This window comes from Coffea eugenioides, chromosome 2 (assembly GCF_003713205.1).
Source record: "Coffea eugenioides isolate CCC68of chromosome 2, Ceug_1.0, whole genome shotgun sequence".
Classification (NCBI taxonomy): domain Eukaryota; kingdom Viridiplantae; phylum Streptophyta; class Magnoliopsida; order Gentianales; family Rubiaceae; genus Coffea; species Coffea eugenioides.
Window position 1 is genome coordinate 23403668 of NC_040036.1, and position 25339 is coordinate 23429006.

The following is a 25339-nucleotide window of genomic DNA, read 5'->3' on the forward strand; positions in this document are numbered from 1 at the left end:
CTATCGAACTCCCCCAATCAATTGGAGAAGATAAATTCGACGGCGGTGGATGCGCTTGTCTATCATTGTTCACCGGCGACGGAGCCGTCTTCAATTCTTGATTGGATGCACAGTTAAGAATTCCTCTCAAGCCGTGAACTGCGAGACTACGGCTATAAAACAGGCCAGGCAACAGAACACCGACGCCATCAATGGTGACGGCATCATCGGATGAAGTCGGGGAGCTCCTGCTCTCGACGCGGACCGTTGCTCGACGAGCAGCAGTTAGCGTAGGGAGTGAGGATCCGGAAGTGAAGCGGCAGATGTCGGAGAAGGTCATGCGGAGAGGGATGACGTGGCAATCGGAGAATGGAGATGTAATCCGACGCCATATTAGTCATGTCAAGAGTGAAGAGAGAGGAGTCAGTGGGAGCAAAGAGGGTGAAGGACTTCCCGGCGAGGACCTCGTAGATGAGGTCGGAAGTGGCAATGGCGTTGCTAAAGAGGTTGTAGCCTCTGGCTCTGAGTACGTTAAGCATCGACTCTAACTCGTCGTCTTCCACGGCGGTGACGGTTGTGTTGGTGATGGTGAAAAGGAGGAGAATTACGGCGAGGAGGCGGAGAGTTGACGCCATTGATTGCGGTTACACAGGTGTGAATTTTGGCGGGCTTTTCCGTTGGGAAATTGAAATGTGACGTCGGTTTCTGGACAATAAACAGATTCTTCGGCAGGCGGTTATTTATATATAGAACGCCCGTAAGGCAGGCCCAAATCAGTTGGTTTGGGCTAGTCCTTTTTATTAGTTGGTTTGTTGTTCATTGACGAACCCATAAGATATCAGTCGAATTGACTGAAAAAAAAATCATTTATAGATTAAAAAAAATTAATAAGTACCGTATAGGGATAGAACTTTATTTTATTTTTCTTTTTTTGGCATGATCTCACTTGCCTCGAGCGAGTCAGTACTATGAGGAACTAGGAAGGCGGCTTCGTGCCATTAGACGGGAAGAAAAAGTGAAATTGACTGAAAAGCCCAGTTATTGGTGATGAGGATACAAATTGAGCTCATCACTTCTCAGTTTATTTAACAAAATTTCTATCTACTGAAAAGGAGAAATGGATGAAGCTAGTTGATGGGTGATGACAGAGAAGAAATTCGGCTATAATAGTGCCATAGAATGCTACTTTGCAAGTGTTAGTGCAGTGTTGCACACCATTACCCCAAAAAAAACAAAAGGAAAAAAAAATGTTAAGTGCCTACCACTCTTAATAGATAGAAGGTGTAAATTGTCTATCTGTCATTGCTAAATTTCCTAGTATATCTCAATTTTCAGAATTGGTTCGATCCTGGATGGCTTTTTATTCCTCCGATTCCCATCAGAACAAGGTTTGGCTATAGTGCCTCATCCGGTACCTTTCCATTTTTTTTTTCTTTTTGTCCAATTGCAACAATCTACACTAATTCTATCTACGGGGAAGAGAGCCAACTAAGCTGGTATGGAGATTGGATGTAAACCTCTAAACCAAACAAGTGCATTACGACCACTTTCTGAATTATTTGAACAAATAAAGCACGATGCTTCTTTGTAATACAACACATTATATGGAGTTTGAACCCCCATTATATTTGGACGGTTCTGAGAGGCTGTCATTGGCCATTTTAGAGCTCTCTCCTGTGGTTGAATCAAAGCCTAATAGTTCTTTCCGCTATTTGTTTACCAGCCCTCTTTTCTCCCTAAGAAACTACTCCAATGACTTTGAAAGCTCGAGCAAGAGTCCTAGTCTCTACAAACGTGTATAGACTAGCATTAGGCTAAGATTCTTGTCCTTTATTATTATTATTATTTTGTGATAGGTATCCCAAATGCTAAGTTTGATTGCCATCGACTTTTCTATCGGTACAAACAGGTTTCAGAGACGGAAATTATTTGAGATATTTTTACTGTAACACTTTTTTTGATATGACATATGTGAGATAAAAAGGTGATTGGAAAATGTATTGATGATACAATCAAATTAGTATATGTAAATAAGTGTAAATAAAGTGAAATAATCTTCCATCCAAACACACTCATATAGATACTAAGGATAAAGTCCTCAGCAGGGTATTTCAACTTGTGAGAATTACCTAGAGGAGGTTGAGCCCCCTTTGGGGTTGTTCCGTGAGTTTGAAAAAAAAAATGCTTATTAAAAGTATTTTTAAAGTGTTTGATAACTAGTTTTTAGTAACTTAAGGAATCCAACGTTTGGCTCCAACCACACTTCTTCGAAAAGCCAAAATTTGGTGCTTCTTTAATTGCTTTTACACTCAAAATATGTTAGATTTAAAATTTTAGATTTTATCCTAGATTAGTAAAATGCTTTATCCAACAATTCTGAGAAATCCTTTGGCATAAAATGACTATTAGTTTCAGGGCTATGTTTGTAAATATACGAATAAAAGTGCTTTTTAAAAATTAAAACCAAACACAAGTAAATATCAAAAGTGCTTATGTAATTATACTTTTTAAAACACTTTTGTTAAAAAGTACTTGTATCAAAAGTGTTTCTTCATAAATCACTCAAAACGGGTTTAATTTAGGAGAGAAACTATAAATAGGAGATTCTGAATTTCTTTAATTTATTTTAATGGAGGGAGATTTTGAATTCAAAACCTATTATTTGAAAAAAAAACTTGTGATAATTAACTAATACTGCTCGTGTTACATCTTTGGAAAAACGTGAGGACTAGTGAGCAAATACTGCTCGTGTTAATCTCATTTTTTATGCATTTTGATTTTTTTAGTTTGTTAAATTTTGTGTATTACTCAATTAATGGTTATTGGATCTTAAAGAAACAAAAAAGAATTAAAACATGATGTTTATAAAAGAGAAATATCAATATAATAAAAAGTGTGATAGAAAGTGACACAGGATGTGGAACAGATGATCCGTTCCGGAGCAAATGAGATTGGAGGAAAACGGTTTAAAAAAATAGGAAAATGAAAGGAAAAAGTGAAAGAAAGCGCTAACCGCAACAACTATGCCAATAACTCCCATTATTTGACGTCGACGCTTTTCGCATAACGACAAATGCAGGTAGTTTAATAATATTAATAAGGGCAAATTATCCAATTGGCCCTTAAACTTTTTGTCTAAGTAAAAATAAGCCCCTCATCTATTTTTTGCTGACTTTAAGCCCTAGAACTTGTAAAATTGGACACCCGCGACCCTTTTAGCCAGTTTCTCCGGTTTTGCAACCGAAAGACCAATTCACACGAATGCTAGTGTGCTTCTTCAAAGGGCTTTTTTGTCCGCATTTTCTAAGCAAAAGGGAACAACTATGCTTAACCCGGAGATCCTGCGCCCTACCCCCGCCATTAGAGCCAGATCCAAACGCTGAGTTATGCTTAACCCGCCTCAGTGAATCCCTTCAAGACCCATTAAAGAACCTCCAAAACTGGAGCAAAGCTACCTTCGGTAACTCTTGCCAAGGCTTCACCTCCTTCCTCCAATGCGCCACCTGCAACAACGGCCGGATTTACAAACTCTCCCTCTCCAACCTCTCCCTAAAGGGCTCCATCTCCCCCAATATCTCCAGCTGTACTAATCTCCAAGCACTCGACCTCTTATCCAACGCCATCTCCGGCCCCATCCCCCCTGACCTCCAATACCTCGTCAATCTTGCTGTCCTGAACCTCTCCTCTAACCGTCTTTCCAGCCCAATCCCTCAACAGCTCACTCTCTGCGCCTACCTTAATGTGATCGATCTCCACGATAACCAACTTTCCGGGCTATTCCCTCAGAAGCTAGGATTGCCGGCCCGCCTCTCGATTTTCGATGTTTCGAATAACAAGTTGTCGGGTCCGATACCCTCGTCCTTAGGAAATAGGAGTGGGAACCTGCCGAGGTTTAATGCGAGCTCCTACGAGGGGAAGAAGGATCTGTACGGGTACCCATTGCCGCCGATAAGGAGCAAAGGGCTATCGGTTCTGGCCATTGTAGGGATCGGATTGGGAAGTGGGTTGTTGAGTCTGGTGCTGAGCTTTGCAGCTATTTCCGTATGGTTGAAAATTTCGGAGCAGAAAATGGCTGCTGAAGAAGAAGGCAAGATTAGTCAGCTCATGCCGGATTACTGATTCAACCTTTTTTTTTGTTCTCTTTTGAATTCTTCTTTTTTAAAAAAATATATTATTAATGGAGCTGCCACTAAGAATCAATGGCTGGATAGGATTGGATGGTGTCCAGAGTAGGGGAGAATTGGGCAGTCGAAGGAATAGCTATGACTCTGCTAGTGGGGAGATTCCTAAGAGCAGTGGTATCACTCTCTTGCAGAGAATGAGGAGAGAGAAAGCGGCAGCAACGAGGGTTTTGTAGAAATGGGGGGAAAAAGGAGAAATTGTTCCCTTTTTGCTTAGAAAATGCGGACAAAAATGCCCTTTGAAGAAGCACACTGGCATTCGTGTGAATTAACCTTCCGGTTGCAAAACCGGAGAAACTGGCTAAAAGGGTCGCGGGTGTCCAATTTTACAAGTTCGAGGGCTTAAAGTCAGCAAAAAATAGATGAGGGGCTTATTTTTATTTAGACAAAGAGTTCAAGGGCCAATTGGATAATTTGCCCTATTAATAATAATAAACGGCAGGGTAAAGCCTAATGGATAAGCATAAGATGCGTGCGGCTCAGCATTTGTGGTGAACGTACTAGTTTTTTTTTTAAAAATAAAATTTTTGAGTGGTTTCATATCCTGTCTGTACCTATTTAATGAGAAAATTGAGACATTTTTCCTATTTCATTTCAATTCCAATGAGAAAATTATTTATCTTTTGCTTTATTTAAAATATTCAATAGATATAAGGTGTTATTTCTCATTAAATTTGTATCATTTTCTTTTTTCAATTGGCTAATAATATAATAAAAGTGTTATTTTTCTTCTAAATTCAAGTTCTTTAATTTCTTCTTATTCAAAATTTATTGTCATATTGTTTTATATTTCATTTTGTAACTATAAGTGATTACATATAATTATAAATAATTGGAATCGTAAATGAAAAACCAGAGTCAGATTTGGTTTCATCTTTTAAAGAAACTAGAATAGACAATTTTTTAATCGAAATTGACGGTTTTGAAACTATGACATCCCTGTCACCAATGGTCAAGACACACTTGCAACAAAAACTGATGAATTACTTACCAACTTAATTTTTACATTAATAACGAGATTCGAATACTTGACTTTTTACAATAAAATGATTCATCTTTACTAAGCTAATGTATGTATTGGTGAAATTACTGCTAGCTTGCCACTACTATTGTATCGTCAAAAACCCATAAATCCATCTGGAATGTATCTCATTTATTTGGATTGGAGTGTTTTGAATTTGGAATTTTTACTTTTGGAGTCTAAAATAATGCACCTCCAAAACACCCCAGAATTTTGTTTGGATTGTAAATTATTTGAGATAATTTTGTGAAAAAAGTACAGTAACATTTTTTTTGATATGATGTATGTGAGATAAAAAAGTGATTGGAAAATATGTTGATGATGGAAACAAATTAGTATGTGTAAATAAGGTGTAAATAAAGTGAAATAATTGACAATCCAAACACAATATTCCATACAATATTCCAAATACACCTAACAAAATTTTTTTAAAAAAATCAAATAAATAAAATATATTCTACCACCACTTTTTTCTCCCACTCACCACCTACTACCGCCCACATCTCTCATCCTCTTTTTTTTCGATCCGTCATTTCTCTTCCTTTTCATCCCTTCGTCTTTCCCCTCCTTTTTCCCCTTTCTTGCAATCTCGCGAGAGTGGTAAGGGGGTTGTGAGGAAGAAATAGGAAGGGAAAGAAGGGAGGAGAAGGAAGAATGTAGAAAGGAAGGAGAATGAATAGGGAGGAGGAGAAAGGAAAGAGAGGAAGAGAGATATAGTGGTGGTGTTAGACGTTGGAGGATGGTTGTTGTAGGAATTTTTTAAATAAAATTTTAAAAATAATTCAATAAAATTTTAATTTTAAAAAATACTTCATCAAATATCCAAATTATCAGGTTTTGATATACAATATACTGTAATATAATGCTAGAATATAGTATTTAAAAAACACCTAATCCATACAAAGATAATCAGAATGTTATGTGCGACATCCAAAATTATAATCATAAAATTTGATTCGATCCAACGGTCGAATCATTCAAATCGGTGAACTGGCATAGAATCGGGTTGAATCACTAATTAGATCAAACAAGTAATAAACTTGTTGACCAATTAATTATTCGACGGTTCAATTAGTGAATCAAGAAAAAATTGCCGGATAAATTGCCAAATCAAAAATTTTATTGTTTTTCTAATTCAAAATATATTATTATATTATATAGTATAGCTAATGCCCAATATGCGGCTGCTGACCAACACAATCCGTTGAACCGGTCACCTCTTGGGGATTTCATAACTATGCCCAAAATCACGTGAAACACTTCTTCCATGCCCTTTTCCCTGTTCCAACGGAGTGTGTTGTGTTTGAATTGCATTTGACATGATTTTTCATGGGAAAATTACTGTAACGATTTAATGTATGTGAGGAAAAAAGGTAATAGGAAAATGTAATCACAAAAAACGACGTAATTTTCTAACGGAACCGCAATCCAAACAAGGTGTCGGATTGGAGGAGAAAATGTACAGTACTGTGTAGTTTGGCTTTGGCATGAGTCACGACACAGGACCCAAAGATTCTCTTGAAATAGTAAAAAGTCCCTCGGTATGACTGTATGAGTTGAGTAATTTTATCCGTGCTTGTGTTTGTATTTACTCTTTTGTGTTTCTGGGTCCCATCTAACAGGCCAAGACATGGGGCCGGCCCGGATGTGGATATATTAGTATATTACTCCCTTACTTTACTACTAGTAATTTCTTCCCTCATTTAAAATATTTGCAAAAAAAAAAAAAAAAAGTCAAACTCAAAACGGCAAATGTCACGCAAGGCAGACCCAGTTTTCTCTGATGTAGTGTTGCATAAGTTGAGGGGATGTGATTTTTTTACCTCAGAATGAGGTCAATGAGTTGGAACAACCAACCCATCTAGAATTAGAATTACTTCCATTTTGATCCATTTATTAGTATCATTAGTTCTCTAACTTAATTAAACGAGAGGAAACTTTCATACCATTATTTAGGCGGCTTCCGGATGTTTGCCTCTTGATGAATTTTGCTTTGACTCCCCAATATTTTAGTAACAACAGATGATTTTGACTATGGAGCCGTTAGTAATTTATACAATAATTTTTTTTTTTGCTTCCGTGTTGAAAATACTAAAAAAGAATAAATAAAAGGGCACAAATCTTGTTAATGCTGGAGGGATCAAAAAATTCTTGCCATATACCTTTTTTTTTTTAATCAGCAACGATACATTTGTATAACCTACTCTATCCTAATATAGGGGGAGGGGGAGCCTAAGGCTGTTGTTGTAGGGGCTAGTGGGTATACAGACCCAACTAAATCAAGGGAGTGCTATGACACAACTCTTAGATTTTTTTCGCCGTTGGTAAAGTTTGAACTCTCACCAACAGCCAAATGAGGGATTTAAGTCCCTCCCTGGTGGTCACTGAGCCATTGGCCCAGCGGTTAATTCTTCCCATGTACTTGTTGTAAACAAATACAGACACTATTATAAAGTAGTGAGTAGCAATTGAGTGTCAATAAAATCGGTAATTGCTTGCTATAGCGTATAGATATGGTATGAGATGACAACATTGGATTATAAGGTAGAGTGTGATCATGATGGACTAATAAATGATTAGTGTTTGTTGATTGGTATAGTAGAGAGATCAATTGCTGTTTAATGTTATAACCAAGGATCAAGTCTTTGGTAGGGGACTTTAAATTAAAATGATGCTACTCGTCTTGGAACAATAGGACATGAGTGGTGATATAATTGCTAATTCTTCTTTTTCTTTTCTTTTTTTTTTAAAAATTAATTTCAATTCAAAATAAGGAAAAAAACGAAAGAAGTGGGTAGATCACTACATTAAGTCTTTGTTTTGATTGCATTTTTCTGAATCTTTTGTAAGAAAATTACTGTAGCGATTTAATATATGTGAGGTAAAAAGTTGATTGAAAAATATATTCATGAAAAATATAGTAATTTTTTTTTAAAAAAAATTTGCTGTCCAAACAATGCTAAATTTTGGCATCACAACTTAAAAAGGTTAAAACCATCCAAAATCCACAATGAATTGACTTCATTCACACGAGACAGAAAAGGAGTATCTATAAAGTAAAGCCACACTGAATTGTCAAAAAGGAGGAAAAGTAACGCCAGTAGCAACTAGCAAGTACTCCTACTACTAATTAAAAAAAAGAAGAAGAGAGGGTAGGAGTACTTTAAATCCTCCTATGTTTGGGAAATTATGGCAGTAGTATGTGTCCATTTTCACTTTTTCGCCTTTAAAGTACACTTTTTCTCACTCCAATCACTAAGTGCACCTCTCCAAAACTCCTCAGAACTCCCACAAAACCAACAACCCCAACCCCCCCCCCCCGCACCCACATGTAGAAAAAGGGGGAAAAGATGTCTACGAGAAGATGACGCCACCAGCCACCAACCACCAACACCAGCACCACCATGGCCGTCGCCGCCACTAAATTAGTAGCAGTGGCTTTCTGCCGTGGAACTAAAAGGACAAATTTAACCCCGCAATAACTGACATGCCTATCCCATGCAAATAAGCCAGTCCCCCAACTCCCACTTTACCTTCTCTCTCTTTCGCTGAGAAAACCAACCCATTTCTTTCCAAAACCACCCTTGATCCTGATCCTGATCCTGACCCTGAACCTGACCGTGACCGGCTTCTCTCTCTCTCTCCTCATCTGATAGTAGAGAGCAGTCCAATTTTCAACATCACCATAAATTCAAGCAACTGTTGAACGAGACTTGCGCTCTCTTTCATTCGGGTCCGGCTTCATGGCTTGAGCTCAGAAGGGAAAACCCAAAAACCAAAACAAGTCCCGAAAAAGGAACAAACAAAACCCAAAAAAAAAAAAAAAAAAAAAAGCAGTCCTACTCCTACTACTAGGGATTAGTATAACAACATCAGCTATAAAGCCGGCTGGAATGGCGTCGTCGAAGGTGATGTCGTCTACATCACCGGCCAATCCGGATCTGCCACGCCACTCCACCTCCACCGCCACCACCTCCTCCACTTGTTCGACTAGCACTACTGGTCTTTTACAACATTCTTCTGCTGTTTTCCATCCTCCTCCTCCTCATCAACAACCCCAAGCCCACCACCATCTCCTCCATCACTCTGATGATCACTCCTTTGGCTCCATGAATATGGAGGAAATTCTCAAAAATATTTATTCCGACCCTGACACTCTCGCCTCCGCCGTCGACGGCGACGGCTCTCTTCCCGCCGTCGGAGCTGGGAGAAATAATAATGTCGGGGAAGTTGGGAGTAAGACGGTGGACGAGGTCTGGAAGGAGATTGTCAGCGGCGGAGGAGCAGCAGCAGGAGGAGGAGGTGGGAGTCATGAGCCGAGGATGACATTGGAGGATTTTCTGACCAAGGCCGGAGCTGTGAGCGAGGAGGATGTTAGGGTCCCCGGGGTTTCTTCTCCGGCTCCGCCGCCGGTGCCTGCTCCGGCAGTTGGTGGCGGTGGAGGAGGAGGTTATGGAATGGAGGTGATCATGAATGCGGCGGCCTCTGGGGTTCAATTTCCCCCCGTGGTGCACATGCAGAATGCGCCGGGGGGTTTTGGTATGGAGTCACAACTGGGGTTTGGAAATAGGATGGTGCCAGCTGGGGCTGCGGGCCAGATAAGAGGAGGTGCAGGAGGGACTGGTGGTGGTAGTGGAAGTGGGAGAGGGAAAAGGAGGGCGCCAGCGGTGGAGGACGTGGCGCTTGATAAGGCTACGCAGCAGAAGCAGAGGAGGATGATCAAGAATAGAGAGTCTGCTGCAAGGTCTAGAGAACGCAAACAGGTACTTTTCCTTAAGTAAAGTATTTGATTTTGTTTCCCCTTTGAAAGAAATTGGTTGAATTATATGAATGCATGTCTGAATTTTTTGGAAAATTTTAGGCTTATACTGTGGAACTGGAGTCACTAGTGACGCAATTGGAGGAGGAAAATGCAAGGCTTTTAAAAGAAGAGGTGCCATTTTTTAACTTTTTGTTGTTAATGTGTGAAAGTTATCTTGCGCTTGTGGTCATATTTGTGTTGAGAGCATCACCGGAAAATTGAATTAACTCAGTTAGCTTGGTCGTTGGTTGTTAATTAAGAGTGTACTGATCTTGTCTTTTTTCCCTTCGGACTCCAGTATGTGAAACATCCAGAGGCCATTCCATCTTAGTTATAGAATGTGTTGATGATGGTTGAAGGGCTTAGTTATTGATATACACAGCCACGTACTGCACTCAAACACAGTACATGTCTTTGACCGCTTTGTCAACGATGAAGCTTCGAAATAGTCGTGGCTTTTCATGATTAGAAGAAATTGTGACTTGTTTAATTGAATGTTTGTAAGGTGGTCTTTGTTGGCTATTGTACGTTTTAATTTTATTAGGTAAAAGCATCAATCAAATTTCAGTATCTTCATTTTTAACTGTACTAAATTTAGATTGCTTTCCATGTAATGCACTGTTGGGATTGTGGTCTTTGGGAGCAAGTGGTCGCAACAGCCGGCCTCTCAACTGGTAGTTTGAAATTTGTAATTGCTCTGTTACTTGCTGCTGAAATTAAACTAAACCGAAACTTGAGGCATGTGGTGTATGAGAACAAAATGTTTGCAACCTGTTTTTCATGTTCTTTTGAATTTCATTACCTTTGCTTAAGTGGATCAATTATTGGCAACTTCACTAAGAAGATATCCTTTTAATGCAGGCTGACCAAAAAAAGAAGAGGTTTAAGCAGGTACAACTTTTACTCTTGTCTTTTTAAGTATACCATTCTTTAGGCCTGATGCAATGACGTTTATTTTCTAACTTGAACTGTGTAACTGACCTTTTATGTCCTGTATATTCTGATTTAACATTTTCCTTTCTTTATACTTGTACTTAGTTTTGCCACTGGTTCTAGAGATTGGTTTCCTTTTCAGGCTTCTATGTGTTTGTTGGTTATGACACATTTTGGCTGTTAAAGTTTTGAGATTAACCCCTGCTTATATTCTTGTGTCAATTTTGCCACTATACTTTGATATTTGAATTTTTGTTTGTTTGCATGTAACTACTTTTTGACGTTGACCATATTGTTGTGACACATGATCAATTTTGCCCGTTAAACTTTAAGAGAGGTTTAAATGCTTTTTCCAATGTATGTGGTTTCTTATTGTATTAATTGTTGCTGCTGCCCTTTTGAGTGGTAAGTAGCCTTGGAGATTTGTATTAGGTAGGTGGCACAAATTTTGCCATTATACTTTTGAGAGCTAAAGTACTATTCAAATTCCTGCATTTGTTTGCATGCGACGACTTTTTGACTGACACATGATCAATTTTGCCCATTAAAACTTTAGAGAGGTTTAAATGCTTGTTCAAATGTACATGATTTCTTCTTGAACCAATTATTGCTGCTGTTCTTTCGAGCAGTCAGTTGCCTATTAAGATTTGTGATTGGTTGGTGGCGAGAGATGCATTTGGAAGCATATGCTGTGTATTGATTATTTCTGCGTGTTCTTGCCTGTGCCACCAGACAAAATGGACATTACACGCTTGTGAACGCTATGGAATTGCACTTCATATGGTTGTAAAGTTTTTATTCAACTATACTTTTCAGTGAATGACTAACTCACAAAACAGATATGCCAATTCATTTGCCCCCAGCCCTTCTGTCTCTATTCCAGGTATTTTCACTATTTCTAGTCTGCGTGGCATACATGCAATAAGACAACAAATGCAGCCAGAACTTTTATTTTGTATAAATTTTCTGATCCTCTGGAACTAGAAAACATTCACATTTTGTAGCACTTGTCTTGTCCATCTTCATGAAGCTGACGAAAGAACTAGTTGAAAGAGGTCAGAGTTTCTCTATAGACGGGAACTTTGTGCTTCAGTAGTCATGACTTCACTATAGCTGCGTAAAAATCTATCTTCTTCATACTTCCGTCATTTTTTGACATGAGCTCAAAATGCAGCACGAATTTGTATATTATGATGAACCATGTCTGATGTGAATCAACAGAATCTTTTTGAAACTTTTTTCCAACTTGACATGAATCTTCATTGCAAATTCCAAAAATTGTTGTCAGGAGGAGGTGGTGAGGTAAAGGGACAAGTGATTCCCTTTTTTCTTGTTATTCTATAGTATATGCCTAGATACTAGTGCTGCCATCCCAATCATACCGCTACTTTACATATTTGAAGTGTTTATCTCATCATTATCTTGTTTACTCTATGCACCTGTTTATAAGAGGTATAGTATACGCCGTAAACCGGTTTCAACATGCTGGTGGAGTTAGTAATACCCTGTTTCTTCAAAGTCACCTCAAGTTAACTAGACAAATTTCTCTGGCAATTGCCCTTCATGCCCTTAGGTTGGTAAGATCAGCAACCTGATTTTGTAGCCTTCCAGCAGTTACATCCACTGTTGTCTGTTTTCTTTATCTGTAATTCAGGCAAGATGGATTTTAATGAGCAATAGTAAGCTTACTAAGACTGGAATCATGTCCTTATATGGCTGTTGCTCAGGCCTCTTCCCTTTTTTCTTGTCCTTTGAACACATCCAAAATTTCTATTGAATATACTTATAGAAGGCAAAGTTTCTCTTATAGGATATGTAAGCTTTGCTGTGCTTCAAGGTTTTAAACCTTGATATCCACACACAATCAGAATCTGACTTGATTTGTTATAGATGGCGTATTTTACTCCTTTGTTGCTTGTGGAGGTGAAATGCATATCTGCGTTGGTTTTCATGATTTTCAGCATGCAGGTTGAATGTTACCATCAACTGCTCTAGTTTCTTATTTTATTTTGTTTTTCCTCGCACTTGTAACATTTTAGATCATATCCTTGTTTTTTGGTTTATGCACGCGGAACTTTACCACATATAAATAAACACAAATTCTTCTCTGTTGTTTACATGCAGCTTATGGAAAACTTGATTCCAGTTGTGGAGCAGCAAAGACCACCAAGAGTTTTGCGGAGAGTGCAGTCAATGAGCTGGTAGGACGGCTTTTAATTATTCAGTCAAGAACAAATGTAGAAATGTTTCATGACCAGTTAAATGAGGTGGATACAGGATTAGCAAAGAAGAGGCGTTCTGGTGCGGGAGAAATTGCTTGATGGGAGCATTTGCAGATACAAAGTAGAAAAAGAGCGATTAGACATCTAGAATTTTCTCATGGGCCCATAACGATCAAGCTTGAGAACTATCCCTTAGTTCTGCATAGTTAGATGTTGTAGAGAAAAGGAAACATTTGCTTATACAGGAATTGTAGCTTCTCTTTTTCGTCATGCCGGTGGCTGGGAAGACTATGATCTTTGGACTAATTTATACCAAATATTTTTTTGTTTTATAGTTTCAAATAAGGGCTTTATTTGTTACAATCTGTTAGGTATTTTATTGATTTAGATCGGCTTGATTACCACGTGTTCTGCATAACATGAAAATGTACGTAGCGTGCTTTTTAAAATACTAAATGAGTACTTCTCTGTGCTGGGTCTTTTACATTATTAGTATATGATCGTGTCAGTTTAAATTAAAATAAATGGGACTCAATCCACCAGAAAGTACATCAGCTCACGTACTCACACCTATCTACTTGTGAATGGTCTATTGATAAGCCTGGTGTAGGGGTGCAATCAAGTCAACTCGCGAGCGGTTTGGTAAAAAGCTTGGCTCGAGCTTTGTCAAACCGAGCTCGAACTCGATTCGTTGAAGCTCGAGCTACTCGTTACATTCAACGAGTCGAGTTCGAGCTCCAAAAATAAATATTCGAGTGCTCGACGAGCTTAATCGAGCTTTCATATTATATTTATATTATATATTTTGAGAAAAAATTTATAGGTTTATTTCAAAACTCGAGCTCGAGTTGGAGTAAATCGGGCTTGATATTTACTCGAGTTTAATCGAGGTCAAATGAGTCGAACTCGAGTTTAATTTTATTTTATCGAGTCGAGTTCGAGTCCAAATTTATTTACTCGTTCGAGCTCGAGTAGTACTGATTCTGATTGAGTTCGAGTTCGAGTAGCACCATACTCGAGGTCGACTCGGTTCGATAGTACCTCTGGCCTGGTGCATATAATACGTACTCACCTACTCGATTGATGGGCCTGGTGCATATAATAGTATTATATAATACTAATAATACGGTGTATTGATGGGCCTGGTGTATACTATTATGGAAAAACTCCCAAGTATTGATAATTTCAATTAGACCTTAAAGAGATGGATGTGAATTTGGTAGATTGTTTTGGGGGGGGTAATAACATCAAAACGTGGTGCAAGTGCGAGTTTTTATAGCAACTGCAGGGCATAACTCTGAAATATTTTACCTTTTCCAGGTCTGACTAATCTCATTGAAATCCTAATGCTGGTAGCTATAATTTAAGTTGCAAGACAGACTGCTGAGAGAATGGACGATGGAGACCAGAAATCGCAATAAACTAATAATTTCGATGACTACTCGTGGCAAATTTTTAAGCGCGGGTGAGTTACTTGTGATGTACAATAAACTACTCGGGCAGCCAGTAAATTTTTACAATACTCCAGATATGGCCATTCAACTATTAATATTATATTTTTATCGATTAAATTATTAAAAGTGTAACTTTTAAGTCATTTCATCTGATTTCACCGTTTAACTCTATCAGATCTAAGAGTCTGCACAATTCACAACTCAAAAAAATTTAATATCTACCTGAATAATTTGCTGTTAGCTAGTATCAAAAGCTAAGAAATAAGTATATAAAAATATAATATGAATTAGTGCTTAATAACGGTAGTATTGATATTTTTTAATTGTAAGTTTTTTTTTTATATAAGTGAGAGATCTCGAATACTATCTTTCATTTACAATCTTTTCTCTTATACTATCCAACCCATCCCTTTTCCCAAATTATAAGTGTTCACGTGACAAATAATGATTAATTTTTTAATACTCCCTACGTCCCACTTTGATAGTTCTGTTTCTTTTTTCACACAGTTTAAGAAAAAGTAGTTAACTTTGTTGGAAAAGTAAATTTAGATTGCTATTTTCCTAAAATACCCTCACATTAAATATGGTATAATTTTATGGGAACTTGAATTGATGGTAAAAAAAGAATCAACTCTCATTAAATGGGGTAGTTTTATAGTAACAATTACTTATATTGAATAAGGATATTTTAGGAAAATTAAAATACAACTACATTTTTCAATTGGAAAGTGGACTACAATTTGGGACAGTTGAAAAAGGAATACAGGACTATCAAAGCGGGACGCAGGTAGTATTTCAGAATTCCGCATTACAGCAATTATGGTAAGACTCACAAATCAAAATAATGAGGGAAGTCTGGGTTGTAGGGCAAGCTCCGGCGAAGAACTAGTTCCGGATTGATCTCAAAGTTGATTAGACAGCCCAACCCCCCAAACTCTAATGGTTTAGGGTTTGACATTATGGACGATACATGTGGCATGCGTTGATTCTTAACTAACGGCCTCATCCACGCCAAACATATATAACTTAACTGCCATCAATATTCAATAATACCAATCAGCAGTTACTGAGGGCCAGTCCTGTCCTGTACATTTGTCCCATCAGCATCAAACGCAACATAAAAAAGAACTTCGAAATGACTGATAATAGATACCATGTGCATTGGAATTTGGATGAACATCCGACCGACAACACATACTAATAATTTTGCCATGATTTTTCTCGATAACACTCTTCTACTGTCTTGCTGTTCCTAAAATTTTGTAGGAATATGGTGCTATTGCCTAGGGGGGGTTTCTGCAAGAAGCATCATATTTCAGGAATCAAATTTGTATGCAGTGCATGCATTCTCTTTTCTGTTCTCTCCAAACCCACCTGTTTTCACATGGCATTCCCGCATCCTATCAGGCAAACATTAAAGGCCCAGAGAACGAACTGTCAAAATTAATGGCAGCCGCTATAATTGGGCACGGTCAGGAGTGGGATTCAGGCAGGCATGTGAGGGAGGAGGTCTTGGCTAGCACAAAATGTTTTGGTCTAATAATTGAAACAAGAAATGTCACATCAAAAGTCAATCATTTTCGCCCCACAAAGCTTATTCTGCGTTATGCACCAGAAGTTTCATGAATGGACAAGCAAAAACTCCATTCAAAGGCAAAGTCCAAGACACAGCAAAACGCTCTCAGTATCTTCAATGTAACAGTTCAGGCAGAAGAAGAATTGTCATTGTGATCTCTAGCTCCTGCAACCGATGAACCTACCAAGTATCTGAGATGACGAACAAAATCAAAAGCTATAACCTCTGTGTCACAGCTCATTTAACATAGGGGCGCAGTGAAAATCGACAGCAACAAACTCTATTAACTTTTTGTTGGCAGTAATATTCCGTTGTTCGCACAAAACACTGACTAGAATCATGGGATACACAGGGATCCTCGATGTTTCTCAATACAGATGAGAGACAAAAAGAGAGTGTGTAGAGTTTGTAGCACTGATTCATCATCCTTCAGTGGTGCAGCAATTGATGCTTGGAGGTCAAAACCTCAATCATCACAAGGTACAGCTATCGCACACACCGTAGGGTAAAAAGCACCCAAACCATCCACCTGGAAGGTAGTCCCTTGAACACTAGATTTGTATATCAGGATATCAATTGGACAAGGTCACCTTAGCAGGCACCAAAGCCAGAGAGATAAGAACCAAAGGATTACTAAGAAAACGTAACGAGTGTGTGTGTGTGTTTTTTTGTGGTGGGGTGGGGTTGGGTGGCGGAGGGGAGAAGAGGATCATTCTTCAAACCGATAAAATGCTGCAAGTACTGCAGTCTCAAAGTTCACAGATGACTTTGGATTGCCATTTTTCTTCCAAAAAATATTTACGATTTCCGTGAACACGCTTTCTAGTAACTTTTTTATCTCACCTATGTCAAATCGCTATAGTATATTTTTCTTTACAAAAACTCCAAAAAATATCAATCGAGACTAAGGGTATTCTTTACAATGTCTAAAACTCAGCAAGCAATTTGCCGGGATGCTGCAATACTATCAAAACAATCTTCAACAATCACAATCCCATTCTCCTTTCTATCTATTGACGGGATGCCACAATACTATCAGATACCCTCTCTGAAAGATAGCAATTTGTGTGGAATGAGGCTTAAGCTTCAATGCATTCAACCCGCCTTAACATAAGAATACCTTTATGAACCAAGCAAAGCCACCAACATACTACTGCCTTCCTGTCTCTCGGCTCTCTATTCCTGCTTTCTGGCTAATTCATCTATTTATCGAGGGCTGAAGAAGACAGCAGAAGTTCCGCAGCAATGGAGACCAAACATTATAACCAGGAAAAGACACAGGGATAACAAGGATTACCAATGGCATCTTCTTACTTGAAACAACGTGAATTTACCCAACTTTGTTATATGGCCACAATTAAAAATGCAAGTTAGTGCCAAAACACCAACAGACCAGTCATATCAAACAGAAGCACCTTCACACAGCAACAGTAGATAATTACTAATTAATGCATCTTTTGCTCTTGTAGTGATTTTGATTTTGTTATTTTCAATTCAAGTTGATGCGTATTCATAAGGCTGAAGCGGCAAGAAAGCAACTGACCACAATCACTGTTATAAAAGTTTGACTAACGATTAATAACAGAATAGCTTGATGGCTTTAAACATGGGCATAAAATATGACAAAGAAGACAATTGTCCTTTACTGGAAATACAGATCACGAAAAAAAATGTTAAGAAACCAAAGCAACTTTGGAGATAAACTATAAAACAACATACAAAACATGGACATGTGGTTTTTCTGTTCTTTCTTGTCCTCCTCCCAAACAGCATATTAACAAGTACAAAAGGTTACCTAGTGAATTCATTTACATCCTTCAATCGAACATCTTCCTTCCATTCACCAGGAATAAAAACAAAAACATTTAAATTATGTATACTCCATTCAAACTTCTTTAAATTTCTTCTTCACCCACCAAATCAAAGCATTATGTTTGAGCAGCCTTCCCCAAGAGATCAAGACCCTCTGTCCGGCAAGACATTATCTTGCGGAAGACTTCCCTCAAATGGCGATCCAGTGGATCAAGTTCAGCCTTACATACTTCACAGAACAATGATAACTCTTGTATACCATCTCTGACATCTTTCCTCTGTTCCTCTGTCAATGGGCTCTGAGCAGAATCTACCAAGTCTGTAATGCGATTGATACATTTCTCCATCTGATAAATTTCCTTTAACAAACCATTACTATCTCGTCGTCCCCGCTTCTTGGACTCATCTATAATTCGACTATGAAGCAAAAAGAAGGGAGTGCTCCATGGAAATTGCCTCGGTATGGTGAAGTGAACTTGATGGCCTCGGTCTTGGCAAGGAAATGCAACAACAAGAGTCCAGAAAACAAACATGAGAATAAAACTCATTGTAAAGACAACAACAGAAAGACCATTAGCAGCTGCAAGTTCAGTCCCACGAGGAGCAACTAAGTTGTTTGCCATTGATTGGAGCTGCTTGGATGCAGACCAAGAATTAGGTACACTCCAGGACAAAGACCTTGAATGCCCAGACCCACGACGATTGTGATGATCCTTGTTCTTCTGAAGGCGCCCAAAAGACCGGTTGCGGTGTGAAAACACAGATCCAGTTTCTTTATCATCCAACATGAAAATAGCCAAATCCATCAAAGCTTTTCTTGCTCTACGGATATGGCCTTCACTTATCATCTTCTGATTACTATCCAATGCACATAGAACAATCTCCAAGTGATTCTTCCACTGCCGAATCTTCTCAATCCCATCACGGGTTGCATTGCAAATATCAAGAGCCTTAATGCTTCTATCAAAGAACTCAGAAAGGAACTTATCTAGTGGTGGCTTTGAGATAAATGCCTTTTTGTTGCACAAGATGACCCTGAATTCCTCCTGACAACAGGCAAATGCATCCAGTAGCCTCTGGATCCATGAAATAGACAGCAACTCATCATCATTAGCCACTGAAAGTTCGTGAAATCGATTGAAAACAAGCTTTTGAAATGATTCCATTTCCGAGTCCTGGGAATCAAAATCGTGACTTGATCCTACTGAATGAGCATTATCACCTCTCGTCGTTAAAATTGAGCGACGGAATGACACAAAAGGCATGGGAGAAACCTGCTTATCTGATGGCATTTCCAGACCATCAAAAAATTCTCAAAAATCTGAGAGCTCCTACGTGAAAAAATCAATGCAACCAACCACCAATGCTCACCCAGCTCAAAAAGAATCCCAAATTCACAAATCAGCAACAACACCCATTCAGCTCTCAATACACAAGAAGCCAACAGATAAAATCCAAACTTACCACCCAGTTAATTCCTCCACCCAAAAGTTCTTAAACCAACAAACCCGTATATAAATAAACAACCCAAAGCAACAAGAAGTTTCTTCAAAATCCAAGCCGCAAAAAAGTATCTAGTGATTCAGCAACGTTGCTTATTTGAACACCTTTGGAACCCATATTTATCCCAAACCACACCGATAACCGTCGAAATTACTACATTCAAGAAAGATCCAACATCAATCCAAACTAACAAAATCCTGAAAACCCTGAACAAGAATCCAAAAAATATTGAGAGCCCACAAACTCAAACAGCAACATTAAGAAACGGCTTTAAGATCCATAGGCTTCCACGTCCACATGCATGACCCAGATCAAGAAACCGTCCTATGACTGATCTGAATCGAAGGACTCTGCAAATTAAAGAAATCAATCGTTTCAAAGGAATAATTCTAGAAAACACAACATTGCTTCGAGAAACGGAAATAGTTTAGTGTAGTTTACGAAAGATTGTACCTTGAAAAATGCACAATAGCTCCAAGAATATGCATAAGGAACCCTAAGCAAGGACCCAAAGCTCCCCCCCGCCTTTGGCCTCACACAAAAATTCGAGAGGTTACTTGGAACGAGGGTCGATATAAAAAGAAGTGCAAAGACGCAAATTAATTTAATTCGAGTAATTCTTTCGAGTTTCTTCCGTTTCGGAAAAAATGAGCAAACATATATGTTTGGCGAGGGTGTGCTCGGGGAGGGGGGGGGGGGGTTGGTTTGGGGGTGTTCGAGCTTCCGTCCCATATCGCTTGTGTATGGGTTTTTTAATCTGGATTTAAGTTTCATGAGGCCTCGTCCTGTCACCAATTGATTGGACGTGGGTTCTTTGTGGATCTCGCTTAGGTTTAATGGGCGTAACTTCCAAGTGTTTCTAATCTAATTATGTGTGTACGTGAGTTTCTTCCGTTTCGGAAAAGAAGAGTAATTTTTTCGAAAAAATACTTAGGTGCTTTCTGTTTAATTTAACTTGCGTTTTCGGCGTGCTTTGTTTTGGCCTTCCTATTGGAAAGATTTTACATCACCTCTTGAAACTCCTACTCTACCTAATTAAGGGCAAATTAGTAGAAAAAACTCCCACAATCACGAACTAGTTATCCCGTTCCGATCTAATTGCAACAATAGATTTTTCAAATAAATACATATGATATGTAACCTAACATGCAAAAACTAATATTATATTTTCCTGAATAAGTACTGTGCCTAGATTGTGTGAATAGTAGGGATGTAATTGAGTCGAATTAAGTTCGAATTCGACTTGCAGGAAGAATATTTGAGTTCGAACTCAAGTTCAATACATTGCTTATAGAACTTGAATTCGACTTGCATGGATTCGAATCAAGAAGATTTGGAAATTTTATTTTTTTTTGACAAATTTGGAGTAAAAAGACATTATCACCCTTCAAAAATTTTCATACAACCTAAAACATCTCGTAAATTTAACCATTCTTGCGGGCACAAGGGTAATTTCATAATATTAATATATTAAAATGTTAAAATTAAAAAACTCGATAAGATTCGATGAGCTTTCGAATCTTACTACTGGATACTCGAACTCGACTCGTTTGGATCTATCGAGCTATTCGAATTCAGTCAACCCGATTCCAGTCGAGTTTTTGACCGGACTACTCGCGAGCTAAATTACAACCCTAGTCAAAATCACCAGACCCTTCTTTCTCCTTTCACACATACTATTTATATATAGTATAGATATAATATATATATAACTTGAGGAAGGGATAGGGGTTAACATTGAAGTTAACACTTTATGAACTTTTTTTTTGTTCTCATAAAAATTACTTTTACTTTAATTACTTATAACAATCCATGACTATTTTTACTTTTCACTATTTAAATATATGTTTTCAACATAGCTACTCCTAAATATTATAAATACCAATATAAAATTATTTTATGAAATATATTTAAAAAGATAAAGTTTACTTCAGTAATGAAAATTTTATTTAAAATATATAACCATAAATATTATGTATTTTTTGATTGCACACACATTGGGTGTGCATTGAACACTAGTATATATAAAGGGAGAGAAAAAGGTTTGGTGTAAACATTTTTGTACTTTCACTTTTGCCCTTATAAAAAACTAATTTTATTTTGATTACGCAAACATCTGATGTTGTCAAGATAGCTATCTATAACCATTTCTTAATTTACTATTTAAACGTATTTTTTTCAATGTAACTATCCAAAGCAACAACTACTAACATAACAATCATTTTGTCAAAGTAATTTAAAGGATTAAGATTTTCTTTAACAATAAAAATTTGTATATAAAATTCGTTCACCGTCTTACTGTATATAAAGTGGGAGGAAGGGATTTGATGTAAATAAATTCTGACATTTAATGTATTGCCTAATCTACGCTTATTTCTAAAGGGAATTACATCATTTTACTAATTACCTCCCTATAACCGCTCTATATCTATTGAATTAACTATCACTGATCTAACGAAAAACTATTTTTTTTAAATACTACAACAGTTTAATTATTTTAAATTACTATTTTTCAACAAAAAATAGTATTATTTTTAATATCTTTTTATTAGTAGCGCACACATTGGGTGTGTGCCTTAACCACTAGTAAATATTTACACACATTGACATTGGGTGTAAATATTTTTTGTCACTTTATATGTATTCAATTTTACATTCAGTAAATTCACTTATTACTTTACTATTTAAACACAAATTGCTAAATAGCTGCATATAACTATTTTAACCATACTTAATCTAAGCACATTTTGACAAGATGACTTGCTTTAACTCTCTAAGTAGTATAAGTGTATAACTACTACAACCATCATTTGATAGGGACAAAAAGTTAGCATACTACAGTTTGCTTTAGTAATAAAAATTTTACAAAAAAATTAATTCGCAAAAAGCATCTGAATTGCACATAGATCGTTTGTGCCTTTAGCACTAGTCTATACAATATATAATGTCTAAGTAATGATAGATGGTATACACTGTAAAAATCATGTTTCTTCTCAATTTTTATTTTACTCAATTAATTAAATGGTAATTTGCCTTGGGTAAAAGTAAATATAATTGTAGGATAGGTTAAAGGGTTAATTGGGGGATAGGAAGGAGATAAAATAGAATAAGAGTTCACAACAAATTAAAAGTTTTATCTAAACTACCAAATAGTGGGTGGTTATTAGGGTTTAAAACACTTATCAAAACAACAAAGGGAAAATAACATTGTTCCTACTTTTCATTTGTCTGTCTCACTTAAAGCAAGAACCAACTAGGAATAAAGGAGAAGAAGGAGACGTCGCCGTCGATTGTCGAACAAGCAGGCAATTAAGTGTCTAAACCTGTAAGTTCCAAACGTGCATTAAAATTTTTCTCTTAAATCTTATTAATTCCACGAACTATTTTAGAGTATATGCCTATTGCGATATATTTATGCCTACATGAAAATTTTAGAAAGATTTATGTTCAGATTTGTGAAAATGGTATTGCAGAGGTCCCATCCTGGGCCTGCACACGTGGCAGCCCAGGGTCGACCCGAGCTGGGCTTGCACCCCGGGCCCACGGGGAACCAGCCCAGGGTGCGCGGCGGCTAGGGCTCCGGGAGGCCCCCGAGAGCTACCCCGCAGAGGGCGGGAAGAATCCCCCTCGGCGCGGGGTGGGGAGCTATCCACGGCAAGTCCCGGAACGTACGGAGGTCGGACTCTTCAACAGGTATAAATGGTAACCCATACCTACTGTGCAAAGGACGCTCACTATTCGGCCAATCCACTCTGGCTAAGTTAATCCCCGTGAACCCTCCTCACCGGAAAAGTAACTTGATCATCGGAGTGCCCTCGGGGACCACCTCGGGGCCCCCTTTGTGAGATCACTTCTTTCTGTTTTGTAGGCTTGGGACGAGCTCTTCCATCAGCGCTCCGAGCTCATCAGGTCAGCTCGGTCAGGGGAAGTTCCGTGCTTCTTCAGTTGGCGCCGTCTGTGGGAACCGAGAGGTAATTGTTAGTGTTGATGGCAAGAACACGATCCAAGCGAACCGTTGAAAGCACCGGTCCTGGAGCCGGAGAGGGATCCCGCCGAGCGGAGCCCGAAGCCGTCGGGGGCGCTGGGGGCTCAGCCCTCTCAGGGGAGCGAAGACAGCAGATCCTCCAGTTCGTGACGGAGAACCTCCCGATGCTGGAGGACCTAGTCCGGCAAGCGAAGGAGAAAGAGGGGGCTGGGGGCTCGCAGACTTCCAAGGCTAAGGGGAAGGAGAAGGAGTTGCCCCCTGACCCATCGGAGGATGAGTCACTGGATCAGCCTCCCAGGAGGAAACGGCCGCGGACTCCACCTCGCCCGCGGCCCTCGGTGGTCGGGGACAGTGAAAGGCACTCCCGTGACAGGTCCGCGGGGAGCCGGTTGAGGGACCCATCCCCGAGGAAGCCTGTGCGGAATGGGCTTGACCGATCCCCCACCCGGTTTGTCAAGAGCCGGCCGAGGGACCCTCCCCAATGGCAGCCCGTCCGGAACGAGCTCGAGCAGATCCTGCGGCCACAACCGTACGAGGACAACTATGCAGCCTCGCCCTTCACTCGAGAGGTCGAGGACCACCCCTTACCTCGGAGGTTTAAAATCCCGAACATCGAGCTGTACGATGGCTCGACTGACCCGGAAGACCACCTCTTGGTCTTCCTGACGCACATGCGTCTACAAACCGCCGCGGATGCCCTCCGATGCAAGACCTTCCCCATGTTTCTTAAGGGTAAGGCACGGCTCTGGTTCCAGGGCCTGGCACCGGGGTCCATCAGGAGTTTCACAGAGCTGGCCAGACAGTTCGCCGCCCAGTTCGTCTCCTCGAAGACTTATTCGAAAAACGCGGCCCACCTGATGGCCGTCAAGCAGAAGCCGGACGAGTCCCTAAAGAATTTCATGACGCGCTTCAACACGGAAAGCCTGCAGATTAGGGATAAGGATGAAAAGGTGGTCATGGCTGCCTTCATGAACGGGTTAAGGGTAGAGGAGCTCTACTACAAGCTTGTCGAACAGCCCCCCAAGAATCTGGGAGAGCTCTTGACCAGGGCTCACGCCGCCGCCAACGCAGAAGAGGCTTGCCGCCTGAAGCGAGAGTCAGATCGGGAGCTCGGAGATCGGAGAGGACGGGGAAACCCTTCTGAGAGTAGAGATGTCCCGGCCAAGAAGAATGTGTTTGACCGGCTCTCGAAGGAAAAAGTCCCTGCTCCGCCACCGATTCCGGAAAAAGGCTATACACCCCTAACTCGACCCAGGGCCCAGATCCTGGCTGTCATGGAGACAGAGGGCCTGGGAGACCGGCCGTCCAAAATGGGCACACCTAGGAATAAGAGGAACCAGGATCGGTACTGTGCCTTCCACAGGAACGTCGGGCATGACACCGAGGGGTGTTGGGCCCTAAAGAAAGAAATCGAGGACCTTGTCCAGCGCGGCTACTTGGGGCGGTTTGTGCGGTAAGGTCGCCCAGGCCAGGAGCCGGGACGCACCTACCGTGGCGGGAGAAGCGAGGGGCAGCACCGTGACCGACCAGATCGGCGTGGCACACCCCGGGGTTAATCACCCGACCAGGGCGCCCAGAACTTGGCCGGGGTGATAAACACCATTGCCGGCGGCCCCACAGGGGGGGACAGCCGTACAGCTCGGAAAAACAAGCGATCTCCTCTCGAAGGGGACGACTCCCTAAAACGCCTGGGCATGGACGAGGAGATCACCTTCGGGCCAAGGGATGCGGTTCCCCTAGCATCTGGGAACCATGAGGCCATCGTCATCGACGTTGTGACCAACAACTTTCGGGTGAAGAAAGTGTACGTCGACCAAGGGAGTGCGGTTGACATTATGTTCTATCGGGTGTTCAAGGAGCTCGGCCTGGAAG

At 39.7% G+C, this 25339-nt stretch overlaps 3 protein-coding genes across 3 annotated transcripts; 2 read left to right on the plus strand and 1 right to left on the minus strand.

The window, feature by feature from the left end:
- The first annotated feature begins 3240 nt into the window (after window positions 1–3240).
- On the plus strand, window positions 3241–4098 carry LOC113759279 (receptor-like protein 44). The gene has a single exon (XM_027301845.1). It carries the CDS (start codon window positions 3241–3243, stop codon window positions 4096–4098), a length of 858 nt encoding a protein of 285 aa, XP_027157646.1.
- A 4458-nt stretch (window positions 4099–8556) lies between these two features.
- On the plus strand, window positions 8557–13548 carry LOC113763921 (bZIP transcription factor 12-like). Its single transcript, XM_027307917.1, has 5 exons — window positions 8557–9944; window positions 10043–10114; window positions 10844–10873; window positions 13040–13116; window positions 13193–13548. Exons 1-5 carry the CDS (start codon window positions 9075–9077, stop codon window positions 13260–13262), a joined length of 1119 nt encoding a protein of 372 aa, XP_027163718.1. The 5' UTR covers window positions 8557–9074; the 3' UTR covers window positions 13263–13548.
- A 4194-nt stretch (window positions 13549–17742) lies between these two features.
- LOC113762357 lies at window positions 17743–20135 on the minus strand. The gene is made up of 2 exons (XM_027305770.1): window positions 19936–20135; window positions 17743–19832 (listed from the first exon to the last, which is right to left on the minus strand). Exon 2 carries the CDS (start codon window positions 19269–19271, stop codon window positions 18096–18098), a length of 1176 nt encoding a protein of 391 aa, XP_027161571.1. The 5' UTR covers window positions 19272–19832; window positions 19936–20135; the 3' UTR covers window positions 17743–18095.
- Between the last annotated feature and the right edge of the window lie 5204 nt (window positions 20136–25339).